General features: G+C 36.0%; 3 protein-coding genes across 5 annotated transcripts in view; all 3 read left to right on the plus strand.

Annotated features, from left to right (window-relative positions):
• LOC134853411 (serine/arginine repetitive matrix protein 1-like) overlaps positions 1-8,781 on the plus strand; it is a 458,950-nt gene extending 450,169 nt beyond the window's left edge. The window contains exons 5-9 of one of the 3 annotated variants that reach the window (XM_063869406.1): positions 3,102-3,269; positions 3,577-3,761; positions 4,588-4,965; positions 5,157-5,759; positions 6,610-8,781. In XM_063869406.1, the coding sequence (XP_063725476.1) occupies positions 3,102-3,269; positions 3,577-3,761; positions 4,588-4,965; positions 5,157-5,759; positions 6,610-8,501 (3,226 nt within the window). In that variant the 3' untranslated portion in view covers positions 8,502-8,781. The remainder of the gene's footprint in view (positions 1-3,101; positions 3,270-3,576; positions 3,762-4,587; positions 4,966-5,156; positions 5,760-6,609) is intronic. The other 2 variants (XM_063869407.1, XM_063869408.1) reach the window with 2 other exon arrangements.
• A 1,442-nt stretch (positions 8,782-10,223) lies between these two features.
• Positions 10,224-18,358, plus strand: LOC134853519 (uncharacterized; the record flags this gene model as incomplete). The annotated part of the gene is made up of 3 exons (XM_063869518.1): positions 10,224-10,356; positions 13,928-14,001; positions 18,254-18,358. Coding segments are annotated over 3 exons (312 nt in total), but the record flags the coding sequence as incomplete, so codon positions are not given.
• Positions 18,359-22,159: 3,801 nt separating this feature from the next.
• Positions 22,160-25,536, plus strand: part of LOC134852908 (uncharacterized) — a 59,897-nt gene continuing 56,520 nt past the window's right edge. Inside the window, exon 1 of the mRNA XM_063868769.1 lies at positions 22,160-22,197. Within this exon, the coding sequence (XP_063724839.1) occupies positions 22,164-22,197 (34 nt within the window). The 5' untranslated portion in view covers positions 22,160-22,163. The remainder of the gene's footprint in view (positions 22,198-25,536) is intronic.

Here is a 25,536-nt window from a genome sequence, read left to right on the forward strand (position 1 = left end):
GAATTAAAGTTTTTGATTTTTTGTTTTCGATTATGCCTAATTCACTATGTTCTACATGTTCCATTAGTTTTCTACTTATTGCACGCACAAAAACGCGACTTTTATCTGAAAATAAAATTAATTTCATAGTTTTTTTTTGAATGGTGGGAACATTTTGTGCTAGTTTCACATAAACCAGCTGTCATTGCTTACCCTTGATATAAGCAAGGGTTTTGCAATCGTGTACTAGACTTTTTTTACGGTAAATAACTTTGTTCGCAGGCCTTTTTTCATCTGGACTCATTTCCTTAAAGACTCTTAGTAAACAATTTACCGCTGCACATATTTTTGTTCTTGGTGGGATTTTGCATATCTGTCCTGTTCGAATTTTTTGTAATATCGTTTGTAATTTTACCAACTTGATTTATTAAAACTTCATATTTTTTTGATAGGCTTTTTTTCGGCTTGATAGGTTTCAGCCAATATCACATCGACATAGAGGCCGCATATTGCACCGTTCAACAAGTGAAAAACTTTTTTTATGTGTGCGTGTGTTTTGAGTGTGAGGGGGACTTAATAACTTTTTATTGGTCTTGAAATTTTTTCGGCTTTTTTTCTCTTCGTTTTTTTTCGGCTCAATAGCTTTCGGCCTATTTTATATCGGCATAGTGGCATCATATTTTTTCATTTGACGGGCGAGTAAAATTTGTGTGTGTGTGTGTATGCGTGTGTGTGTGTGGGTGTGTGTTGACGGTGAGGGGGACCTAAAAATTTTTTTCAAGTCTCGTTGAATTTTTTTTCAGATTGAAGTTTTCCTGTAAGGTGTTTTCGGCTTTGTTACCGTTTGGTAATTTTTCTTTTGATGCGGTTTTTACATTCTATTGTCCTGTCTTGTTTTTCGTTTCAAACCTAGCTTCATTCATTCTGATAGATCTAGTTTTTCGACATATTCGATTTTTTTTTCGACTTAGAGGCTTTCTTGTTTTGTATCGCAAGTGGTGCGAATTTCAGCTTCGCCTCTTAATGTTGAGTATTGTAAATTGTTATCAACGCTGATCTAACAACTGTTTCAATTAGGTGTTGTTAACAAAGGGTATTTTTATTGTGTCATGTTTCTAGTTTAAGTCAAGTTTTTTTGGCAATATCTTTTTTTTCTTTCATTGAATCATGAAAGGTTTGGATTTTGTTGACATGAAAGGTTTGGATTTTGATCGACTAAGATTCAAAAGGACACCAATATTTTCAATATTTTGGCCTTAAATAAAAAGATAGTATTTGAAATAGAAATTTTCAATTTTGCAGCTTGTTTTAAAATTTGATGTGATGTTTTGGTATCGATGGTGTCCAGCAATCAAATGACTCAGGGTTCAAATCGCACGTGCGCTGAAATTTACAAGATAATCTCTTGTAAGATAGCCACAGCGTAGTTAAACTTAAATATTTAACCGCCTGGTTAGGCCTTGGCTGGTTAACTAAAAAAAATGTATTTTGGAGTTCTGAAAAAACTGTTTGCAGGTCTGTCTGTTTGCAGTTAACTTTCTTTTTCCTAAATCACGACTGATTATTACTCTGATAGCTATAATGTTTTTTATATGTGCCAGAAGGGAACAGACTCAATTATTATTTACCGAATTCATAACAATAAAAAACATTCCATCTTGGAAGAACACCAAAAAGGCCACTTAGTTGCCTATCGAGTGGTGCCTTCTTGAGCAAGCAGCAAAGAATACAGTTGAACTTCCGACTACCGAAAAACATCAAAAACTTGTTATCACAGAATTGCGGTGCAGAATTGAATTAAGCTGACTGTTTTGACTATTCAAAAAGTTCTCAAATTTTTTTGTCTTATGCATAAAAATGATTGAATAATAAGCGAACCCTATTTCTTGAGTTTTACATTCTATTGTCCTGTCTTGTTTTTCGTTTCAAACCTAGCTTCATTCATTCTGATAGATCTAGTTTTTCGACATATTCGATTTTTTTTTCGACTTAGAGGCTTTCTTGTTTTGTATCGCAAGTGGTGCGAATTTCAGCTTCGCCTCTTAATGTTGAGTATTGTAAATTGTTATCAACGCTGATCTAACAACTGTTTCAATTAGGTGTTGTTAACAAAGGGTATTTTTATTGTGTCATGTTTCTAGTTTAAGTCAAGTTTTTTTGGCAATATCTTTTTTTTCTTTCATTGAATCATGAAAGGTTTGGATTTTGTTGACATGAAAGGTTTGGATTTTGATCGACTAAGATTCAAAAGGACACCAATATTTTCAATATTTTGGCCTTAAATAAAAAGATAGTATTTGAAATAGAAATTTTCAATTTTGCAGCTTGTTTTAAAATTTGATGTGATGTTTTGGTATCGATGGTGTCCAGCAATCAAATGACTCAGGGTTCAAATCGCACGTGCGCTGAAATTTACAAGATAATCTCTTGTAAGATAGCCACAGCGTAGTTAAACTTAAATATTTAACCGCCTGGTTAGGCCTTGGCTGGTTAACTAAAAAAAATGTATTTTGGAGTTCTGAAAAAACTGTTTGCAGGTCTGTCTGTTTGCAGTTAACTTTCTTTTTCCTAAATCACGACTGATTATTACTCTGATAGCTATAATGTTTTTTATATGTGCCAGAAGGGAACAGACTCAATTATTATTTACCGAATTCATAACAATAAAAAACATTCCATCTTGGAAGAACACCAAAAAGGCCACTTAGTTGCCTATCGAGTGGTGCCTTCTTGAGCAAGCAGCAAAGAATACAGTTGAACTTCCGACTACCGAAAAACATCAAAAACTTGTTATCACAGAATTGCGGTGCAGAATTGAATTAAGCTGACTGTTTTGACTATTCAAAAAGTTCTCAAATTTTTTTGTCTTATGCATAAAAATGATTGAATAATAAGCGAACCCTATTTCTTGAGTTTTTGTTGTTGTGACTCGTCATTTTTTTCTGTGTTTATGCAACTTGAATTTACGTTTGTTATTTGAGAATGCGTCAAGAGTTTCTTGATCGCTGACAGTTTCATTGATTTTTAACATTAAGATAAATTTGACAGTTTAAACTCTCACAAATTGTAATCAAAATAAGGAGGGATTCCAAAATGCATCTGCACTGTTGGCTATGTTTTAGCCACCGTCGTCCCAACAGAGACCGAACATCGCCAGTCACTTCAACCAGTGCAGACCACAGCACTAAAAGGGAGGAAGTGCCAGAGGCTGTGGCAGAAGAGGCGGAGAAGATCAGAAGGGCAATTGAGGGCAACAACAGAGCTTCTTCAGGCACCAGAGGCACTAGCAGGTCAGATCGTTAGGACTTTTTTCATTTGCATTGATTTGTTTCGAATATACTAAGATTTATCTATCTCATTTCAGTTATTGTAATCTTTGACCTCCATTGGTAACTACACGATATAAATGATATCATTCGTTGGTTGGTTTCTTTTTTTATTAGCAGTCGATCCAAAGTCTGATATCATTTATATCGTGTAGACATTATTTGAAAATGAGATAAATAAATCTGAGTCATGTTCGAAGCAAATCAGTTTACTTAATTTGCGAGGAGACTGAAATTTTTGGGTTAATTTAAAAGTTAGTCATTGTGCCAGGAGTCGCAGCAGAAGTAAAGAGCGGCGTGACAAGCAGAAGTCTCCTCTGTCGAAGTCCAGATCTCATTCTAAGAAGAAAGCGAGGCAAGGAAACAGTGTGGAAAAAGAGGATATCAAGACTACCACATCTAGTCGGAAGGGAAGAGAGTACAGGAAGAGATCTTCCAGTGGGTCTTCGTCCTCAGGTTGGAAGACTTACTTCATTTATTCCTTTAAGTGCAAAATAACTAAGTGATTGGGTCTTATATAGGTCGTGATGATTTTTTGTTTGCATTTTGTCTAAGTTTGATGTTTTTGGAGCAATCATTCTCAAACTGAAGAAACTATGAACTAGGATGTTTTTTGGATCCCAAAAAGGTTTATAAATTCTATTTTTGAGAAGAGCTGGTCTTTTTTTTGCTATTAAGACTCAAATTTGGTAAAGATTGAATAAAATTCAGACGCTTCATTTTTTGTTTTCACAGTAAATGAAAACTTAGGCTATGTTTTGAAAAAACGTTATAGTCTGTAAATTTGACGTTTCACATTGCGTAAATTCTGAAACGATAAATGGATTGGTTATCACAATCCTATCCCATATTTCTCATCGTTTTAAATGGTTTGAGGATTATATCCTCTGAGTGATATGGTTTTTTTTGTTTTTTTTTTCGACGTTTTTATCTTAAGTGCTGTAATGAAACACTCCGAAAATTGTTTCAGCTTTTCAGAAATGATTTTCTTGAATGAAGTATTGACTTTTTAAAAGTTATGTATCGCAAGTGATACAAAAAAATAAACGATGCATTCCATTTACTTGGAGCTGGCAGTAAGGATGTAGAACAAAAACATGAGTTTATGAAGTGGAGTTTACATGAAAGAAGTTTGTCGTTTCAGGCGAAAGTTCCGGAATTATAGAATCTGGTAAAATTGTTGTTCGCTTCAGCTTTGGGGTTATATTATATTTCTGTTCAATAAGTAGCTCTATTGTAGACGTTGTCTGGGTCATTCGGTATCGGGATTTGCATTTTTTAGAAAGTGAGCGAGAAAAGTCCAGATCGCCGACACCTTCGAAGCGCAATCGTCGGAACTCGCGAAGTCGATCTCCTCCAGCTCGCAAGCGAAGAAGTCCGAGTCGCTCTCGTAGTCCTCCGACGCGGCGAAGACGAGAAGATAGTCGTGACCGCCCGAGCGACAATCGCCGAGGAGCGTACCGACGTTCGCCATCACCACGAGAACGCAGAGGCGGCGGCAGTCGTCGAAGTCCCGAAGAGAATCCCAGGTCAAGGCGATCGCCGCCGAGACGTGATGGTCGCCGAGATGATGTTTCGCCCCCACCGAGAAGGAATCATTCACCACCCGAACGACGTGAGAGGCGGCGGAGTGAATCAAGGAGTCCGCGTCGAGGTAAAGGTGACACAATTTATTAGAAAATATAATTCCATATTGTAAAACTTTTGATGCACTAGCTATTAAGATTATTGTGGAACTCGTCCTTGATAAATTGACTTTGAAAATTTGTTAAATTTAAGCTGAAATTTGTGATCTAAAAGATAAATTAATGTATTATTGAACGGATTTAAAGCTTTTACCTTTTTATGTAGAAGTAAAATCTAAATGGAGCGATCCGGTCAGACACGATAGCCGTCGGAGGAGCAGATCTAAGTCACGAGACGACAGTCGACGCAAACCACCCACGAGAAACGATTCGCCAGTGCAATCCACCAGACAACCTCAGTCGACAACTTCTAAAGACAATCGTGAACGTCAGAAGAAAAAACGAGACAAAGATTCGGAATCCGAAACGTCGCCAATTAATGAACGAATGAGGAGAGAGATAGCGGAAAAGAAACAGCAGAAGCCGAAAGAGAAACCTAGAGAAGGGAGCTCGGACAGCTCTGAAGGATCTTCGTCGAACGAGGATGGAAAGAAACGAAAAAATAATGTCAAGAAGAATGAAAAAGTTCCACCGAGAAATAAACCTAAAAAGCAACGAGACTCTAGTAGTGACAATAATTCAGAAACGGAGAAAGAGAAAGAAGCTGTGATAAATTCAAGAAAGCGGGACTCTGAGAAACAACTGAGAGGTCGACAGAGTCCAGAGAAACGAGAGGAGAAAAGGAGTAAGAAGAAGTCTGACGATGAGTCGCGAGCTTTGGAGGCGAAAAAGGCGGAGCTGATGCGTCAGATTAGAAAAGAAGAAATCGGTCAGCATTTTCACTTTCTACTGTCTTAAAAACAAATGTTTAAAACCAACAAAGATATTGTTCACTTTTTCGAAATCAAAACTTAAGCATTGAATTGCCTGTAATTTCCGGGGTGTTAAATTCTGATCTATATCTGTCTCGAGTCAACATTTTTTTAAGAGAAAAAATACTTTCCCGTTGTAGCCACCCAATAAATTATAGCCCCTCCCCATTAGTAAACTCATGAGTAGTAGAAAAGTATTTTTGTTACTAGGCTGGGCGGGGGGGGGCAATAAAAGATCGTTTTTGAAGCAATAAAAACGTTTTTAAAAAGGCCAGTTGTATGAATAATTAAATTGCTCTGCACTGAAAGTAAAGTTATCGAGGAGTTTTTTTGCTCTGTTAAAAATTGCAGAGTACCTTGATCACGTGTTCTGGGGTCCCATGAATGTTCTTTCCTCTTCATCGTCATCATCAGGTAGCTAGCGAATCATCCGGACAATCATCAACAACAACGCAAACATCTGTTTCATTGTCCTCATGATAAAACATATATGGACAACGGGTTTTATTTTTGGCTAACTAAGTGTCGTGCGTGCTTAAAACGTTGGCTGAGGGATAAGGTTTCTGAATGCGTTTTTTTTTCTTCTTTTTGTTATAGAATTATGGGAGTTGTCGCTTTAAGTCGGGACGGGTTCCTCAAGTTCACCTCATTTTTTTTTTGCATTTTCGGAGTTCTGAAATGGACAATAGCTACAAGTTTTTGAAAACTTTGCTGTTTGATATCGCCATTTGATGAAATATTTTGACTGTAAACATGAAAAAAGTTTGAAAATAAAATCACAATTGGATCGAAGCATTGCTGTTTCAGGAAGCAGTCAAGAAAGTCTCGCAATAATCCAAGCAAAGGATTCCGCTTCAGACGAAGAACCACCACCGGTTGTTACAGAAGAAGGAGACAAATTTAAGAGACCTGCTGAACAAGCCAAACCAGATCCGAGGCCAGAGCAACGTAGAAGACTTCAAGATTCAACTTCAGATACTGAACGAGGCCAAACAGAGCTGAAAAGAAGACCATCCACAAGCGATCATAGCAGAAGTAATCGACAATCAAAAGAGTCATCATCGAGAGATCGAAACAGCGGAAGATCGAGAGGCGAAGATTCAATTTCTCCAGATAAGAAGTATGTGAAAGATATGAAAACGATTAAAAGAACAGTTGAAAGAAGTCCATCTGAAAGCCGAGAGGAATTACGAGCAGGGAAAGCAGAAGGTAATGAAGATTCAAGCGATGATGAGAAGCGAGTCGAAATTAAAGTCAAGTCAAGGGAGTCACCGAAAAGCTCTCTACCGAAAAAAGTTGACCATAAAGGTCGACCAATGGCTGTTGTGGCACCGGTTCAGCAAAAACGAGAGTCTTCCGAAAGTGCTAGTCCGCCTCCGAGACGCGACAACCGGCGACCTGTTGTTGAACCCGAGAGACGAATTGAAGTTGCAGAGGAGCGAACCCGAGTTGACGAACGTCGACGACGTCGTGAGACTTCTAACGAAGACCGCGTTGAAGGTGTTCCGAGGCGAGCCGAGAGGACCCGGGACGAGGAGCGTCGTCGAGTGCCCGAAGCGGAGTCGAGTTCGAGTCGCCAACGAAGTGATCGAGGTGAATATTCGCGCGATGATTCTTCGCGAAGACCGAATTCGGAACGACAGGAGAGACCTAGAAGTGAGAGAAGTCCAGATCGATCTCAAGAGTCTTTAAGAAGATATAGACGGGAAAGTTCCAATCACTCTGCGGAAAATCGAAGACCAAGAAGGGATGAAAATATTGATCGTCGAGACGAAAGACGTGAGAGAAGGAGCGAAAGCGCGGATTCGTCTGTAGAACGCAATGAATCGAGGCGTAAGCGTGAACTTGAAAAAGCACGTCACGAAGAACGTGAGAGAATTCGTAAAAACGAAGCAGAAGAAAGAGAACGTGCTTCAAATAAGGGTAGACGTCATGGAAGAGATGATTCCGCATCTCACTCAGAAACAGACGAGCCCCGTGAATCAAGGGACGGTCGTCGGCGAAGACCCCGGACTCCTGAAAGCGAAGTAAGGTCATCCAGGGATCCAAAGAGAATCAGAGAAGACGTCGAAAGGGTTCCACAGAAATCGGGTCGTCGTGGTTCAGACAGCGAAGATGATCGAATTGAGAAACGAAACCGCCAAATTATTGACAGGAATTCTCGAGAGCTACCAAGACACGGGTCGTCGACAATGTCGAAAGAAAGCCGAAAAGTGAAACGAGAAAGTCCAGAAGCGCCAAAAAGAACTGAAAGACGAAAACCTTCCGAGTCTGCTAGCGGTTCAGAGGATTCAGACGAAAATGCTGAAAAAATGCCTCCCAAAAGAATCGAGAGAAAAAAATCGCCAAAACGCAATAAATCTCCGTCACCTGCTAAAAAACCGATCAAAGGCGAAGTTAAATGTAGAAAAGGCTCAAAATCTCCCATTCTTGAAAAGAAAAAAGCTAATAGAAGATCTCCAAGCGATGAATCTTCATCTGAAAGCGACTCTGAAAGTGAGAAAAAACCGGAAAAGAAACGGGATGGAAGACCAGCGTCTCCGGTGAAAAAGTCTCGTAAACAGGAAATAGTTTCAAAAAAACAAGGAAAAGCAAAAGTTCCTCAGAAGAAATCCGAATCAGACGACTCTTCAAGTTCGTCATCAGAACAAGAAATAGAATCTTTGCGACATAAAGCTTTGAAGACAATCCACAGTTGATTTTGTGCAATTCGACCTCTAAAAGAAAAAAATCGCAACAAAGCTTCAGAAAGAAGAAACAGATTATTCTAATCAAGCTTCAATTTATGAACTGTCTAAATAATAGCAATAATCTGCATCATGAACTGCTTTTAATGAAATTGGTTTTGATTTTATGTTCGCTGAAGCTTCTGTTTGGAATAGTTTGATACATCTGGAGCTTCAAAGTTGCATTCAAGTGTTGCTGATTTATAATTTATCTCGCGCTATTATATTGTTGAATTTATGTGTTGTGTTAGCACATTTTATAACATCTGAGGCAGGGGTGGGTTTAGGGGTAGGAGGGGGGGGGGGGGACGGTGGTCCCCTCCCTCAGGGAGTCGACCTCTGCAGACCCTTTGTACTAATTTGAGACATCCATATTTGGATATGAGGTTAACAAACATATCCGGTTGTACAATCAAGTAAGAAATTTTCCGACCACAGTCAGAAAAGCACGAGAACTTCAAAAACTTCCCTGAGCTCGAAAATCAAATACTTCAAATTGTTTTGAGAAAGCACTCGAATTGTACTGCTCGATTCTATGTAAACGTGATTATTTGTCTTTTTTTCAGCAAAAATTTACCTCGGGCTCAAATTGGGTTTTTCATCATTTGACTTTTGAATCTTTTTCAAAATGGCTCGAAAAAACTTGAATGACTTCTAGTTTCCAACGGGTTTAATTTCCAAGCGAGGTGAAAATATATAATAGTTGGGCTGCTGTTTTTTCAACTCGAAAGGCGAAGCTTTCGGTATTTCCCATTATTATCCGCATCAAACTATAGCGCCACCATAATAGCTAAATCATTGCGTGAGTTCATGGCAACTTTTGCAACTGTCTGATGGCTATGTTTTTTTATGGATTTGTGATCTTAATTTGAGGGAACGAAAAGCCAAGTTTTTTATATCTCAACTAGCCCGCCCGGAATTTTTTTCTTTATTTCCTCCTAGTGAGTATCTATTTGTTGCCCAAAATTTTGACAGATTTGTAGCTGAAAAATTTTGCATTGAAGTTCATCCCTCAAACATATGAAAGGAAAAATCAACTCATCAATGCAATAAGTTTACTTTTTAGTTTAAATATTAACAAGTGGTTTTTGATTGGAAAGAGCATGAAAGCTTTATCCCATGGCATATGGTATAGAAAAAAGCGGCATTTGCGAGCAGCATGAATTTTGTACGAACTCGAAATAAAAAAACCTGATGAGAAAATCAGAGAAGACGTCGAAAGGGTTCCACAGAAATCGGGTCGTTGTGGTTCACACAGCGAAGATGATCGAATTGAGAAACGAAACCGCCAAATTATTGACAGGAATTCTCGAGAGCTACCAAGACACGTGTCGTCGACAATGTCGAAAGAAAGCCGAAAAGTGAAACGAGAAAGTCCAGAAGCGCCAAAAAGAACTGAAAGACGAAAACTTTCCGAGTCTGCTAGCGGTTCAGAGGATTCAGACGAAAATTCTGAAAAAATGCCTCCCAAAAAAAATTGCCAAAACGCAATAAATCCCCGTCACCTGCTAAAAAACCGATCAAAGGCGAAGTTAAATGTAGAAAAGGCTCAAAATCTCCCATTCTTGAAAAGAAAAAAGCTAATAGAAGACCTCCAAGCGATGAATCTTCATCTGAAAGCGACTCTGAAAGTGAGAAAATACCGGAAAAGAAACTGGATGGAAGACCAGCGTCTCCGGTGAAAAAGTCTCGTAAACAGGAAATAGTTTTAAAAAAACAAGGAAAAGCAAAAGTTCCTCAGAAGAAACCGAATCTGACGACTCTTCAAGTTCGTCATCAGAACAAGAATTAGAATCTTTGCGACATAAAGCTTTGAAGACAATCCACAGTTGATTTTGTGCAATTCGACCTCTAAAAGAAAAAAATCGCAATAAAGCTTCAGAAAGAAGAAACTGAGATAATTCTAATCAAGCTTCAATTTATGAACTGTCTAAATAATAGCAATAATCTGCATCATGAACTGCTTTTAATGAAATTGGTTTTGATTTTATGTTCGCTGAAGCTTCTGTCTGGAATAGTTTGATACATCTGGAGCTTCAAAGTTGCATTCAAGTGTTGCTGTTTTATAATTTATCTCGCGCTATTATATTGTTGAATTTATGTGTTGTGTTAGCACATTTTATAACTCTGAGGCAGGGGTGGGTTTAGGGGTAGGAGGGGGGGGACGGTGGTCCCCTCCTTCAGGGAGTCGACCTCTGCAGACCCTTTGCACTATTTTGAGACATCCATATTTGGATATGAGGTTAACAAACATATCCGGTTGTAAAATCAAGTAAGAAATTTTCCGACCACAGTCAGAAAAGCACGAGAACTTCAAAAACTTCCCTGAGCTCGAAAATCAAATACTTCAAATTGTTTTGAGAAAGCACTCGAATTGTACTGCTCGATTATTTGTCTTTTTTTCAGCAAAAAATTACCTCGGGCTCAAATTGGGTTTTTCATCATTTGACTTTTGAATTTTTTTCAAAATGGCTCGAAAAAACTTGAATGACTTTTAGTTTCCAACGGGTTTAATTTCCAAGCGAGGTGAAAATATATAATAGTTGGGCTGCTGTTTTTTTTAACTCGAAAGGCGAAGCTTTCGGTATTTCCGATTATTATCCGCATCAAACTATAGCGCCACCATAATAGCTAAATCATTGCGTGAGTTCATGGCAACTTTTGCAACTGTCTGATGGCTATGTTTTTTAATGGATTTGTGATCTTAATTTGAGGGAACGAAAAGCCAAGTTTTTTATATCTCAACTAGCCCGCCCGGGTTATGTGACGAGTATTAGATATTGTGGAATTTTTTTCTTTATTTCCTCCTAGTGAGTATCTATTTGTTGCCCAAAATTTTGACAGATTTGTAGCTGAAAAATTTTGCATTGAAGTTCATCCCTCAAACATATGAAAGGAAAAATCAACTCATCAATGCAATAAGTTTTCTTTTTAGTTTAAATATTAACAAGTGGTTTTTGATTGGAAAGAGCATGAAAGCTTTATACCATATATGGTATAGAAAAAAGCGGCATTTGCGAGCAGCATCAATTTTGTACGAACTCGAAATAAAAAAACCTGATGAAAAAATGCAATATTTCCACAAGTACTTCAATAACTTCTGAAAATTTCAAAACAGGTAGTAACTCAGAGTTTGGTTAGTATATACCACTCAGGCTTTTATTTGGTTTTTCAAGGACCAGTAGCGCAATAAATCAGATGAAACATGAGAGATTGTTTTCGGAGAATTGACCTTAAAAAAATAATTAAAATGAGATGTATGGCATTCATCCGGAATCGTTATTATTAGTGTGATTTTGCTCAGGAGAAATAATTGCTGATGATTATTGCCAATGTTCTGAAGTTAATGAGCCAAACCCTGGTAAGATGATAGTAGTTAAGACTCTTATTTAGATCGTGATGTTTTTTTTTTCAGGAAAAATCATAGTTCGTTCAGGCTCAAATTTACTTTTTCGCGATTTGAGTTTGATCTCTTTTCAATATCAGTTTTTATAAAAAGAATGCAAATAAACTCCACTATCGAACAGCAAACGTTTAAAAATCACAAAAAATGTGATCGACTTTAGTTTCGAAAAGGGAATTTAGTTTTCAGATTTCCCAGCGAAATAGAAATTTTATTTTTAAATCCAGTTGTCTCAAGTTAGTTTATTTTATCAAGAAATAGCTAATCATGATTTGATCTAGAAATTCAAAAAAGCTTATAAGGAATCTATTTTTTATTCAGAAGTTGAAATCAGTTGTTTTCTGTTTACTTGCGTTCATTGGTTCTTTTCCAACTGTATAATGGCTCTGTTTAATTGTTTTCCGCTGGTCATGATTTTCTGTATTATGCTAACCAAGCTGGACCTAATTGGAGCAGTTAATCGGAGTATTACAATGCTTGTCATGTGCTGTTTTTCAACCATTGTAGTGAAACGGGGCTGAAACTAATTTTTGAAACAGGTGTTGATTTGCAGAAAAAATTTAGATAAAAAATTAGCCATCAATTTTCTTTGTAGCTACTTGTAAAGCAATCAGATGCTCAAAAATACCTGTTTCAACCTGTGCAAAATTAGGCAGAACAAATCTATTGTTCCTAGAATTTTTGGAGATTCCTACATTGAAAATCACGTTTGTAATATTTTTGATGTTTGACGCTTTTGGATTACATCAGAAAAATCTGTCCAGAGATTATAGGGGAAAACTGCGCGCACCTATGACTAAGAAACACTTTTCAGGTAAAGTTTTGATTCACAGAACCTGTGTGACTTAACTTAAACCGGCAAAAATTATATTTCATCCTTGATTGTAATTTTCGTGGAAATTCTTCCCATAAACTTATTTTAGGGGAACGATAAAAACATGGTTCTCATTTAGAATTTTTAACCAGTCAGTATAAAGCGTTTTACGCCAGTGCCAAACGAAATTCATGCAACCTAATTGCTAGCGTGAACAAATTCAATTTAGACTGTTGGGGGATGAAGATTTTGATTTGTCTCCGCACTAAATGACGGTTTTTGGTGGAATTCAACCAAACATTTTCTTGACAAACCATTTGCTGTGACATATAGTTATTTTATATTCGATCAACGATCTGTAGTTAGTAGGCTTGATTGTTTATTGAGGCAATTGTCAGTGCCATTTTAAAGCATGATACCATTAATGAACCATCACTTATATTTTTTGTTAAAAAAACTGCTTTTGTTTGAAGTTACGGGACAAACTAAATTCAACCTGATGTTTCAAACACATCTTTTATTGCGCATACCGCGTTAAAAGTTTTGAAGCTCGAATTTGTTCAAAATTTTATGCCTCTCTGAATGTATTTGCCTGAATAACATTTTACCCTTTAAGTTTACCGAAAAAAATTCTACGACGTCGGGTGTGGTGTTTTTTGAAGCATTTGTTCAGCCGTAATTTTGATTCGAAAAAAGTTCAAAAAATTCTTTTTTTTGACAAAAATTAATTTTGCTATTCCAAAACACATATTTACTAGAGAGCGAATGAAGCTGTTTTTTCGACAAGACTGCTTACTTGATAAAATTGAACTTTTAACTAGTCATTTTTCAAAAAGATTGTTTCGTCTGATATGTCATTTTACTTTGAAAAAAAAGACACAAGTCAGTTTTCAATTGTTTTTTGGGCGAATTTTATCTTGATCATAACATTCCTCGCTAGTTTTCCATCGACTAACTACTCTTGTTTTAAAAATGGAACAGTTTTGAATAGTTTTAACTTTATTATGTCAAAAATTTCGCGGAAAAAAAATTGTTCAACCTAATTCACTAAGACTTGTTTTTACTCGTATATAACGCAAAATGACTTATTGTTCCAACTACTTTCGGAAAAAACAATGGATAAAAATCAGTTTTTGCCCAGTTATGATTGCTTCAAACAAAACTCATAACTGGTTAAATTAGCTACTGCAATTGATCAAGTCAGGTATGAAGATTTGAGGAAAGACATCCGCATCCAGTCAAATCCAGAAATTCAGGCCTGAACAGTTTAAATGCATCTCTCATTGTTCTGCAAATGTTAAGTGAACACAAATAAATTGGAGCGGTCAAGTATATTTTGCCAGGAGATTGTTATGACCTGTTTTCTTTTCAATTATTTAAAAATGCATAAAAATTAAAAGACCTAGAAAGCTCAACTGTACAACTTCAATTGGATCTCTTCAACTATTTCCTCATAGAAAATCTAGTAAAGAATTGCCACCCCGATAAAGAAATAATTTATTGGTTAGCGCATGTGGATTTTGTACCTAGTAACGAATCTCAGCCCCGCCCCCTTGTTACGAAAGGGGAGAATTAGTTAAAGTGATCCCTTCAATTTATATATATATCTTTTTACCAGGTTTTCCAAAAAGTTTCGTTTCAGCAAATTCAACCATAAAAAACAGGCTGCACTTTGACCCTGTTTCTCCTGTTTATGATAGGTTCGTCCCAGATACGTCCCTCAACTTGTTGCAACTTCTCAAATTAGATAGAGTTCTCATACTGTTTGTTGTTTGTTTTGTTTCGCTCGATTACTGGTGCTTCGTTTTATATATAAATACTTTAAGTATTTGTTTTTGAATAAAATTATTTCTAATAATGGAGCATCACCTTCTTTGAGGCAAATCTGAGCAAGTTTTGCTCAAGTCCTATAAAAATTGAGTCATGTCTGGTAATGGTCTGATGCAGATCTGATCCGGATCTGCGTATATCTGATCTGCATCTGGACAGATCTGATCCAGACCTAGGCAGGTTTGATTCAGACCTTGGACAGATCTGATCTCTAATAAAAAAGTGCAGGTCTGCAGCATGCCTCAAACAAGCTTGCACAGCAATATTAAAGACATGCTGCAGTTTTTCTGCAGACATTAAAAATGAAATATTTTGCGGTAATCAGATCTGTTTTTAGATAAAACTTTCATACAAATTAATCAATGTTAAACAATGTAATAACCTGGGCAGCAGAAAACAGAATTAATTTCAATTTTGACAAATTTGAACGAATTAAAATTCAAAAATCAAACAAACGATACCCTTTAAACAATTTTTTATCTATTGATGAAAAACAAATAGTTTTAAAAGACACGGTGACAGGCCTTGGTGTTTGGTGCAATTTCAAAATGTCATGGATATACCACATATCCGAAAGGCTTAAAAAAGCAAAAATCCAATTTAATTACATCAGAAGATCTTCGCCAAACTCATTGATTAGCTCTGTTCGGGTTTCGCTTTTTAAAAAAGCATTCTATCAAAAAAAAAATTGTTCATCTCCAGTTTGGTTTGCGACTAAAAACCAATGTAAGCGAATAAAAACCAATGTAAGAGAAAAATTTCAAAACGATACATATAATTGTGTTACAAAAACTTGAATTGAATGACGAGGATTTTGTTTTTACTTGAATAAAAGCAAACGGTTGCCAATTTCACTGACGTTAATTAAAAACGATTTTAGTTTGCTGAATAACATTCTTAATAACGAGTTGCCGATAAATGTTTTTGATATTTGGACAAATGACAATGGCCCTGATTCAATTGGAACGGGAAACAAGACGTATTTGAGAAGGCCAATGATAACACGGAGCAAATTTTGTGAATTTTTTTTACCGCTACATCAATTTCTTTTAACTAATAAGAAAAAGAAGTATAGGAAAAAATATCTTAGTGGTGGACATAGGGTTTCGGCTTTGTTTGCTTTTTACGCGAAAGGCTTAAAAAAGCAAAAATCCAATTTAATTTCATCAGAAGATCTTCGCCAAACTCATTGATTAGCTCTGTTCGGGTTTCGCTTTTTAAAAAAGCATTCTATCAAAAAAAATTTGTTCATCTCCAGTTTGGCTTGCGACTAAAAACCAATGTAAGCGAATAAAAACCAATGTAAGAGAAAAAATTCAAAACGATGCATATAATTGTGTTACAAAAATCTGAATTGAATGACGAGGATTTTGTTTTTTACTTGAATAAAAGCAAACGGTTGCCAATTTCACTGACGTTAATTAAAAACGATTTTAGTTTGCTGAATAACATTCTTAATAACGAGTTGCCGATAAATGTTTTTGATATTTGGACAAATGACAATGGCCCTGATTTAATTGGAACGGGAAACAAGACGTATTTGAGAAGGCCAATGATAACACGGAGCAAATTTTGTGAAATTTTTTTACCGCTATATCAATTGCTTTTAACTAATAAGAAAAAGAAGTATAGGAAAAAATATCTTAGTGGTGGACATAGGGTTTCGGGTTTGTTATAGTTGTCCAAAATTTCATATGTAAAAACTCTATTTCTTTTTTCTATTTAGATAGTCATCTTCAGTTTTTTGTAACGTCTCATTACTAAAATTCTGTTTTATTTTTCTGAATGCAGGTGACTTGAGCCTTCTTGCCATATTATACCAAGTAAATAAACAACTGCTTATTTTAACGCATGAGACAATTGTGTATAAAATTGGAGCTATTTTTCGAAACTCCACTCTTTCCTCGTCTTGGCCGTGGAAAGTCCTGAACCGCCTTAAAATGTTAACAGAAGATGAAGTCGACAGCTTTTTGAATGCAAGTAAGCCGATTTTTGTCCAAGTATTAATTCCTATCCAGCCGATTTTTTTGAAAGTGTGCTTTGAAGCTAGCGAAACTTTCCTAAATTCAAGAAAAAACCATTTTAATATGAACAAATAAAAACAATTTTGAACATGTACTTTTTAAATGCAAATTGCTGTGCAATTACTTTTCTTAGACCACTTTATTTTGTAATTTTGCGTTTAAAAATAGAATTTAGGGGAAAATTCGGTGTGCTTTTTTGATGGAAATGTTTTCCTCTGTGTTGCGCAGCTGTTCCGCTGCATCCCGCAAAGGCAGATAAAGTTTTCTTGAATTCATAAATAATTGCAAAGCTTTTTTTTTTAAAAAAGCTAATTTGAAACAAATTCTTTATACATTAAAGGATTTTGCTTCAATTGATAGAGCCGACACTCAATAAAAACACGAACCATCTGTGTAAACAAGTTTTTCTAGACTTTGTTTGGTCTGAAAAATTTCATTTTCTTTTTGAATTTGTTCAAAAAAACAAGCTGCAGTTTTATGGCACCGTTCAATATTATTGTCTCAATTTTTCTACAAATTTTTAATTTTTTGATAGTTTTTGCTGATCAATGTATAGTTCGTCAAAATATCCAGAGTTGTAACTTTAGTCTTCCGAAAAATCCAATTTACCAAGTTACATCAGCTGTTCACTTGGGACTTAGCCAATCACAATGCACAGACAAAATGCAGCGATTTGATTGGCCAGTTGGAATATTCTGTGGGGCGAGTTTTTTCTGTGGCGTGGGTTTTGTCTCTGAGGGTGAAATTTCGAAAATTTTGGGGAATGATGATTCCTCCGGCCCCACAACTGAAATGTGTGACCTCATGATAAATCTGAAGGAGACTGATTGCTCTACCACGGAGAGCAAACTGTATGAAGTCGGAATTTTACTGGGTGAGCAAAGTTGGTTTCGAGAACGGAAGCGAGATGCAACTAAGGGTACCGTTTTTCGTATCATCTTACGGAATCAACTGGTCCTGAACTTCACCAAGAGCGAAAGTTCATGTTTCTAGTTGCAAATTTCCTAATGATAACGCAAAAATTGTTTCCATAGAAATGGTGTCCATGTTTTTGAAATTTTTGCGACAGGTTGAATGATTTAAAGTTTTAATCGAGCAGAACTAAACCAACACTCTTTCTCAACTTCAATTTTTTTCAAGTTCGAAGCGCTTCAGAAATCTTATTTGTGAGCAGGGACGGATCTAGGAATTTCTCGAGGGGGGGGGGGGGCAGATTTTGAAAAAAAAGTTGATTATGTTGTCGACTTTTTTTTTATGTCGACCAAATTAATTATCTGAGCTCTCCTAAATCACTATGAAGACCCTAATATGACAAAATTTTCTGCGCCGAAAAAACAGGCCAAAAAGGCGTTCTTATGTACTTTTTGGAAAATTTCGACCAAAAAATTGCGTTTATTTCGGCGCGCGCTCCCCCTCAAAATTAGTATAGATTGGCGCCAAAGGCACCTTAAGAAAAAATCTAAGGTCAGTTAGCTAAAAATTGATATCTCAAAGTAGTACAAAGGGGGGAGCCTTTGGGTCGGCAGGGGGTCGAAACCTTGAGGGTGGGGGGTGTCCGCCCCCCGCCACCCCCCTAAATCCGCTACTGTTCGTGAGCTTGTCGGTATATCCATATTGGATATATTTAAAATTGTACCAAAACCGGACGTTTTAGACGGAGTGGTCGACTTTTGCTAATAAATTGGTGGTTACCCACAATTTTTCTAAGTCTGTTATTGGGAACCAGAATTTATTGAAAAATAAAAAACAATTAAAATAATTTTTTGACATAATAGTAAAACAATTTGAATAGATAATTTAAATTAGTGAAACTGGTATTTGGTACGAATGCATTTCAAATGCAGTCAAATGACCTCAAGATGGACTCACCCTTTGATGTTTTGCATATATTCAGCCAATCCGTGGACTTGCCACTCACGAGGCTTTGAAGTCTGTGCAGATCTGTTCATGACATGTGAAGACGTCGCTCACGGCTACATGTGTAAAGAGTGCTTGCAAGGATCACAGTTTGACTTGAACGCCAAAATAGGATGCAAAGGTCATCACACATTTCAAGTACTTCGAAACTGGACCGAACTTTTTTGAAATTTACATTGCTCAACACTTTTTTTGACTGGGGCAACTTTTAGGAAAAAAGGTGGAAGTTTTTCGTGCAATTTGATTTTGCCATTTTGAGATTGATCGGAAACACTAGAGTTCGATAGAGTTTTGGCAATTGTTCTTTTTGGAATATTTGGCGCCAAAAAAAATCGTTTTACTGGAGGCGCTCCCCTGAAAAAAAAAATTCAATTTTTTTCTTCATTTTTTAATAGAAACCCAATAGAAAATACAAGCATATAGCCCCACAAGTCATTAAAGCAAAAAAAATAAGTAAATGATGTATATTTTGTGCAGATATTGACGAGTGCCAGAATATAGTTGAGTTCTGTGGAGAAAAGGGAGGTGGTTGTACCAATATGGACTTATCCTACTTGTGTCAATGTGAGTCGGGATTCGCACATGATAACACACATTATGGATCAAACTGTTCGGGTAAGCATGTCGGTTCCAAAATATGTCGAAAACAGATTTCGGTTGAAAATCTGTCGGTTCCATTCAGCTGTTGAAAATCTGTCGGTTCCATTCAGCTGTTGAAAATCTGTCGGTTCCATTCAGCTGTTGAAAATCTGTCGGTTCCATTCAGCTGTTGAAAATCTGTCGGTTCCATTCAGCTGTTGAAAATCTGTCGGTTCCATTCAGCTGTTGAAAATCTGTCGGTTCCATTGAGCTATTACTCTTGCTCTTTTGAGTATAATAAAATATTTCAAATTTTGATTAAGAAAGAAACTGAAATCTCACAAAACTGATGAGCAAAATCTCTTTTTCTATGCAGTTTTGCTGATGAATTGCGTAAGTATAATTTGCGCGTGAAGCGAATCTAGTGCCTGATATAATACAATTGCGTATGGCTATCGCAAGTGGAAGTCTGTTTCATATAATTTTTTAACAGTTTTTTGATCGTTTTTTTTGTTTTCCTCTGAAAAACGAATATAATATTAATATTTCATGCCTAAAAAATTTTTGTATTACTTTTTTTCCTACCTAGATACCAATGAGTGTGAACAAAATGCATGTGGGATTCCGGCTGAGAGTTGCACTAATACAAATGGCAACTACACTTGCACATGTGAGGCTGGATACACTGTCTTGGCCACCTCTTCAGGGCATGCTTGCTTAGGTAGCATTTTTGATTTTTCCTCAATACAATTCTTTTACCTCGGCAAACAAAAAAAAGCCCCAGATGCCAAAAAATAATTTTAGTTTGAGTTGAGTAGTATAACATAATAAAGCTATCCCCCGTGCCTCGAAAAATGAATATTTGCAAAAAATGAAAAAGTTTTTTTTTCTCTAAACGGCTGAGCTAATTTTCATTTAATTTGGAAAAGTTCGCAGAAAGTTTTGAAAAGAAGTTAAATGCCCCTTCCCAAAATTTTCCCGAAATTCTGTGTCACATTTTCAAAATGGTTTTAAAAAAATTTGGTGATTCAATTATTTTTGCAATACCGACAATATTACACTAAATATTTTAATTGAATATTAGCTAAAAAGTCAATGGTGCTTGCTTGAAGAAAGCAAATCAGCTCCTGAAGAAATTTCATAAAAAAACTTTGAAAAACGTGTTTCAAAAAAGTAGTTGTCAGAACATTCTAAGCTGTTTTCCACAACAACCCGCTATTTTTGGTTCTTTTTTATTTCGGTTTTCGAAATCCATTTGTGGAAAATTTTTTGCATCTAAATATGTTTTGGTCTATATCTATGCAAAAATCTGTTCTATCAAGCTGAGTTTTAAATAAACATTAGCAATTAACTTTCTATTTAAATTGTTGTTCTAAAAAATTGGAGTCTTTTTATTCTGCCAAAGTTTTTTGCTATAGTAAAGAAAAACTTGTTCACGTATTGTTTTTAAACTAGATATCGACGAGTGTGAACACAATGCATGTGGTATTTCGGCTGAAAGTTGTACTAATACAGACGGCAACTACAGTTGCACATGTGAGGCTGGATACTCCGTCGAGCCTTCTACCTCGGGACATTCTTGTTCAGGTAAGTTTTTTTTCCCAACAGTATTCCGCATTATCTCCCCAGTAGTAACTAAATATTACACAAGCAAAACTTGAGTAGAAGTATGAACTCTCTTTTTTTTCCATCCTAAGTCGCAAATATTAGTGTTCTTTTTGAAAGTGCTCATTTTGATCAATAACCAGCTATTAAGTACAGCCAATGCTAAGGATATTAACACAGACTATTATATTACAAAAAGCACTTTAGTTTTAAGGTATCATGGATCTGTAGCGTAATGGTAGTGAAGGAGACCCGCAGAAAATAAGAGTGTTCGAACCTGGGCAGGTTCTGAAATTTTTAATGAACTTTTTCCTATAAATGTTAAAATGCGTCCGCTCTAAAAATTAAGGCATGTTAGTTGGTAATTTTTTTTCAAATTGATTTGTTCTGCTAATGCGTCACAATTGGCTTGCGTCCTTTAGCAATTATGTAGACTCATAATTGGCGTGCGTCGCTTAAGAAACTTTGTAGAGACAATTTTTTTTTCATTCAGTTTTTCCCAGTAGCGTTAATGATTATATTTTTGCATGTGTATGCGAAGTGCAACTTCACCTCTGTGTTCAAATTGAAAAACGAAAGAACTTTAATCTCGAATGAACTTCAAAATGAACTCCAAACTAGAGTCCTTAAAAGTTTGATAGTCTTGCATGTACAATGCATTGGAAATGATCTGAGTTCTATGAAAGGTTTCTTACACAAATAATATACTAAAAGCATTTTAAATTATCAGACAATAATATACTAAAAGCATTTTAAATTATCAGACAATCATCAAGGCACACATAAACATGCTCTACAAAAGTAATAATAGTGCTTAGCGTTTTTGAAAAAAATTATTCAAAGAAACGGAAAAAAATCCAATTTTTTTGTATCCAGGAGCATGCAAAAGTTTTTTTTTAAAAACGTTTGTTTGAGTACAAATTTCGTTTTGCGGCTGAAAAAAAGCAAAAAAGTGGGGGCAATTTCAAAATTACTTGGAAAAATTTTTGTTGTCGCCCTCAAAAATTGATAGTCATGCAATTTCCATAAATGGAAATTGTGTCATTAGCATTTTTTTCGACAAAAGTTTTTGTTTTTTATTTATTACGATACACCGACTTTTATGCTATAACAAAAAAAAAGTTCTTTGAAAATTAGATGACACAATTTTAGTAAAATATATGAATTTGTATGAGTAGTATTTTTTCATAGACTTATTTTATGGAATTGTATCACTAGCATTTTTAGTTTATGGAGGTCAACCCAGGTGCTAAAGAATTTAACTGTTAAGAAAGGTGTGACAAACAACATCATTAATTAAACATATATAAATTATTGTTATTTGTTTTCAGAAACATGATAATGGTAATTTGGTATTTTTAGATATCAACGAGTGTGACCAAAATGCGTGTGGAAGGATGGCCGAGACATGTGCAAACACAGATGGAAGTTATATGTGCACATGTGTTGCTGGATACGTTGGCATGGCAAAATCCACTTCGAGGCTAACTTGCATAGGTACATTTCTGCTCTCGATAACATGTACTTAACCATCAATGTAGATAAAAATTATGCAGTTGACATTGATTTTTTGGTCACTAAGATAGGGATGTTATAAAGAAAAAAAGCTCTTTTGCATTATAGCACCAGTAAATTAAAGACTCAGTAAAACTAGAGAAACTATTGTTTGTCAGTGCTATAAATTTGTTGTTTTTTGTCTGGCTGGTGGGTCGGTTTACTATTGAAAAGAGCCAAAAAAAAGAAGGGTTTCTAAGTTGCACATTTTGCCTTAATTAAACTCAATTATGGCTTGCTTACAAGTTCTATTATAAATTAATTTGTATAAACGCGATTGAAAATCTAAGCTTGCTGATTGCTGCCCAAGTTTCCTTAATAACCATTGTGAGGAATGATTCAACCTTGTATAACATCGAAAAAATTGCATAAAAAATACCAGAACAGTCTTGGCACAAAGAAAGTGTGAAGCAATTCATTCACAACCATAGATTGGCTCAAGTATGGTTATGATGAATAAAGCTGGCCGGAGTATATAACTGACCGGAGTTTGAGCAAGGGTTTGCTCTGTTGTTGATCTATTGATAAAATGTTTCTTTGTTACATCTAACTCTACTTTATACAATTATAAGAATAAAAGGATAAAAGTGAATTAATCTGAAAGTTTGAACAATAAAAAGTGACAGAGCATTCTCTCCGCCGGAGAGAAAAAAAGTATCAAGGTCAAACACAAATGACCTGTTAATCAATTAAACTAAAAATTAGCCACTTAAGCTAAGATACATAAGTGGAATAACATCAATCCTCAAAGCACGAAAAAACTTAAGTTGCAATAAAATATACCTAACTGCTCCTTTTCTCAAAGGAAAAAATCAAATTAAGCACAGTATTTTCTGCGTTAGAATTATAAGGAAATTGACTAGACTAAATAATTGTGCAGTTAAAGAGATCTAATCCACACTAAGTTTGAACAATCTAATTTCCGAATTAATTTTAAACTAAACTGTTAATGGAATACCGCGATATAAAAGTGTTAGATGTTATTTAATGTCGAAGGACGTTTCATCTAATGGTTACAAGCACATAAAAAGTAAAATTCCGTCAATTGTGTACTTATTGAAAATAAGTGGTAAACAAGTTTTATCCGGGGGAATGAAAATCATTTGGGAAACAAATTTTACAGCCCATAAGAAGGTGTTATAAGTGGTAACAGTGAAAAACGTTTAGCATGGGTTAACAATTGGTTAATAAGACTAGCGACAAACTAGACGTGAGAAAAAAAAACAAAGTGAGTTTTCTTTTCAGTTTTTACTTCCGCTGATGAAGTTTTCTAACTGAATTAAAGAGTTCGCTATCTAAATCAGCGTTCTCATAGTAACCATTAGTGGTGGTTCTTACATTCTTAGGGATTCATCTGTAGAAGACGGAGATTGCCTGCCCGAAGGTTTTGTGTCCGATAGTGTGGTTAGGTCATCCGAAAGATTTTCGCAAAGTAATAGTGGTTGTGACCCATTTGAGCTGGTGTTGTCCGAGATGATTGGGTTCTGAATTGATCCAGATGTTTCATCGAACTGGTCGATAACATCTATGAAATACCTTTTACCATAGAACTTTGGCAGGCCCACCTTTCGGTCTGATTGACGTAAAAGCGGTCCGTTACTGGGATAAGAAGATGTCAGTTGGTCAGGTGGATCCTCGTCTGAAGATTAGATTATCTCGTAAAATCGATTATCTCGTATCTTGAAAAATTACCAGGGGTTCCTCGGATTGCGTTGGAACGCTTCTATCCTGCGGATTAGTCTGTACTTTGAGGTTGTTTATGGTATCCTTTTTGGGTGCCAGGGGTGGGTCAACTGGTTTGGCGGCGATGATGCTAATTGGACATTTTGATGTATTAATTTCGTTTGAGTTGTCACCTAAAATCTCAAGTTTTATGTTATCACTGGTTGTCTGAGGATTGAAAGTGGTTTTATCCCTACAGGGAAAACCTCCAACTATCCATTCTCAGTCGCTAATGTCGGAATTATCCGAAGGAATAAACATTGATTTTTCGGAAGCAAAGTAACCTGGGTTGAGAGTCGTTTTCTTTGCGCGAAAAGGCTGCTGTCTTCTAGTGTAATTCTTCGAAAAATTGGAGACCCTCGTCCTGGTGTTTTTATTCGAAGTGGCCGATTCGATCTGTTTCCTGGTCTTCGGTCCAGGTTTTCTAGACTTGGGTGTCTTCGTCTGATTTGCTCTCTCCGTAACTACTTCAATATCAATGTTAAGAAATTATGTGATTAATGTGTTTTTCTCGAAAATATCGAATTTGAGAAGATTTGGATTTCGGTAAGGCAATATCCGATTTTCTGATAATTTTTCCGTCGGATAATTCTACCGTAGATTTGGAAGCGTTTACTAGTTTTTTTGATTTAGTTCATTGTAAAAGAGGTTTCTTTTGATGCTCTTGTTTGTTTTCCGAAAAATTTTACCTTTGAATGGATTTTGTGTCATTCTCGACGTAGAGGGTTTTGAGGGAGATTGGTAATCCGATTCATATATCTTCTCCACCGTTGATTGGTTTTCTTAGGGGATACGGTTTCCTTGTAACCATACTCAACTCTAACGTCAGCATTCCAGTCTAGGGCTCTTTCTTTGCAAAGTATTGATTTCACTTTGTCTAAAACTCCATCGGAGGATTTACAAAACGCGAGTTGTTTCTAAATTTACTTGTTTCTATATTGAAATGTATTTCGAATAGAGAGCGTTTTATTTTTGATTGAGTTGAAGATCGAAAGTTCTAAATAATTTTAGACTTAGAGTCTTGTAATGTATATTTTTGAGATTCTGGTGCCATTGCTAATAATTTAATTATTACAGAATGTACAAGTTTTCCGACTAATCCGTTGAAGCGATGATCCCCTACTGTACAAAAAATATTAGTTTAATGTTATTAGAATCAGAAAAAAGTTTTAAATCGTGGCCTAGAAACAAGATGCGTGCTCTACTCAAATAGAACAAGGTATGCCTTGTAGGAAAATGTAATCTTGAAAAATTGTTTTTTGTCGATGTGGACGTTCAAATTTTTGCTAATGGCAATTTTGAAAATCGATCAATGCATAACAGAAGGTATTTGTTTGTGCCCCAGTGAGAATCCAAATGACCAGCAAGATCTAAGTTGAAATCTTCATTAGGTTCGGAAAGAGGGGTTAATTTACTGTTTTCTGAACTTGGGATTACACTTTTTAAGTTGTTAGCCGTCTTGGTGCATTCTGAACAATTTACGCCATGGAAGAGAATCTGTCTATATATATGGGGCCACTACATGTATTGAGTTAACTATTTTATTCAGAACTGGTCGGG

This window comes from Symsagittifera roscoffensis, chromosome 8 (assembly GCF_963678635.1).
Source record: "Symsagittifera roscoffensis chromosome 8, txSymRosc1.1, whole genome shotgun sequence".
In the NCBI taxonomy this organism is placed as follows: domain Eukaryota; kingdom Metazoa; phylum Xenacoelomorpha; order Acoela; family Convolutidae; genus Symsagittifera; species Symsagittifera roscoffensis.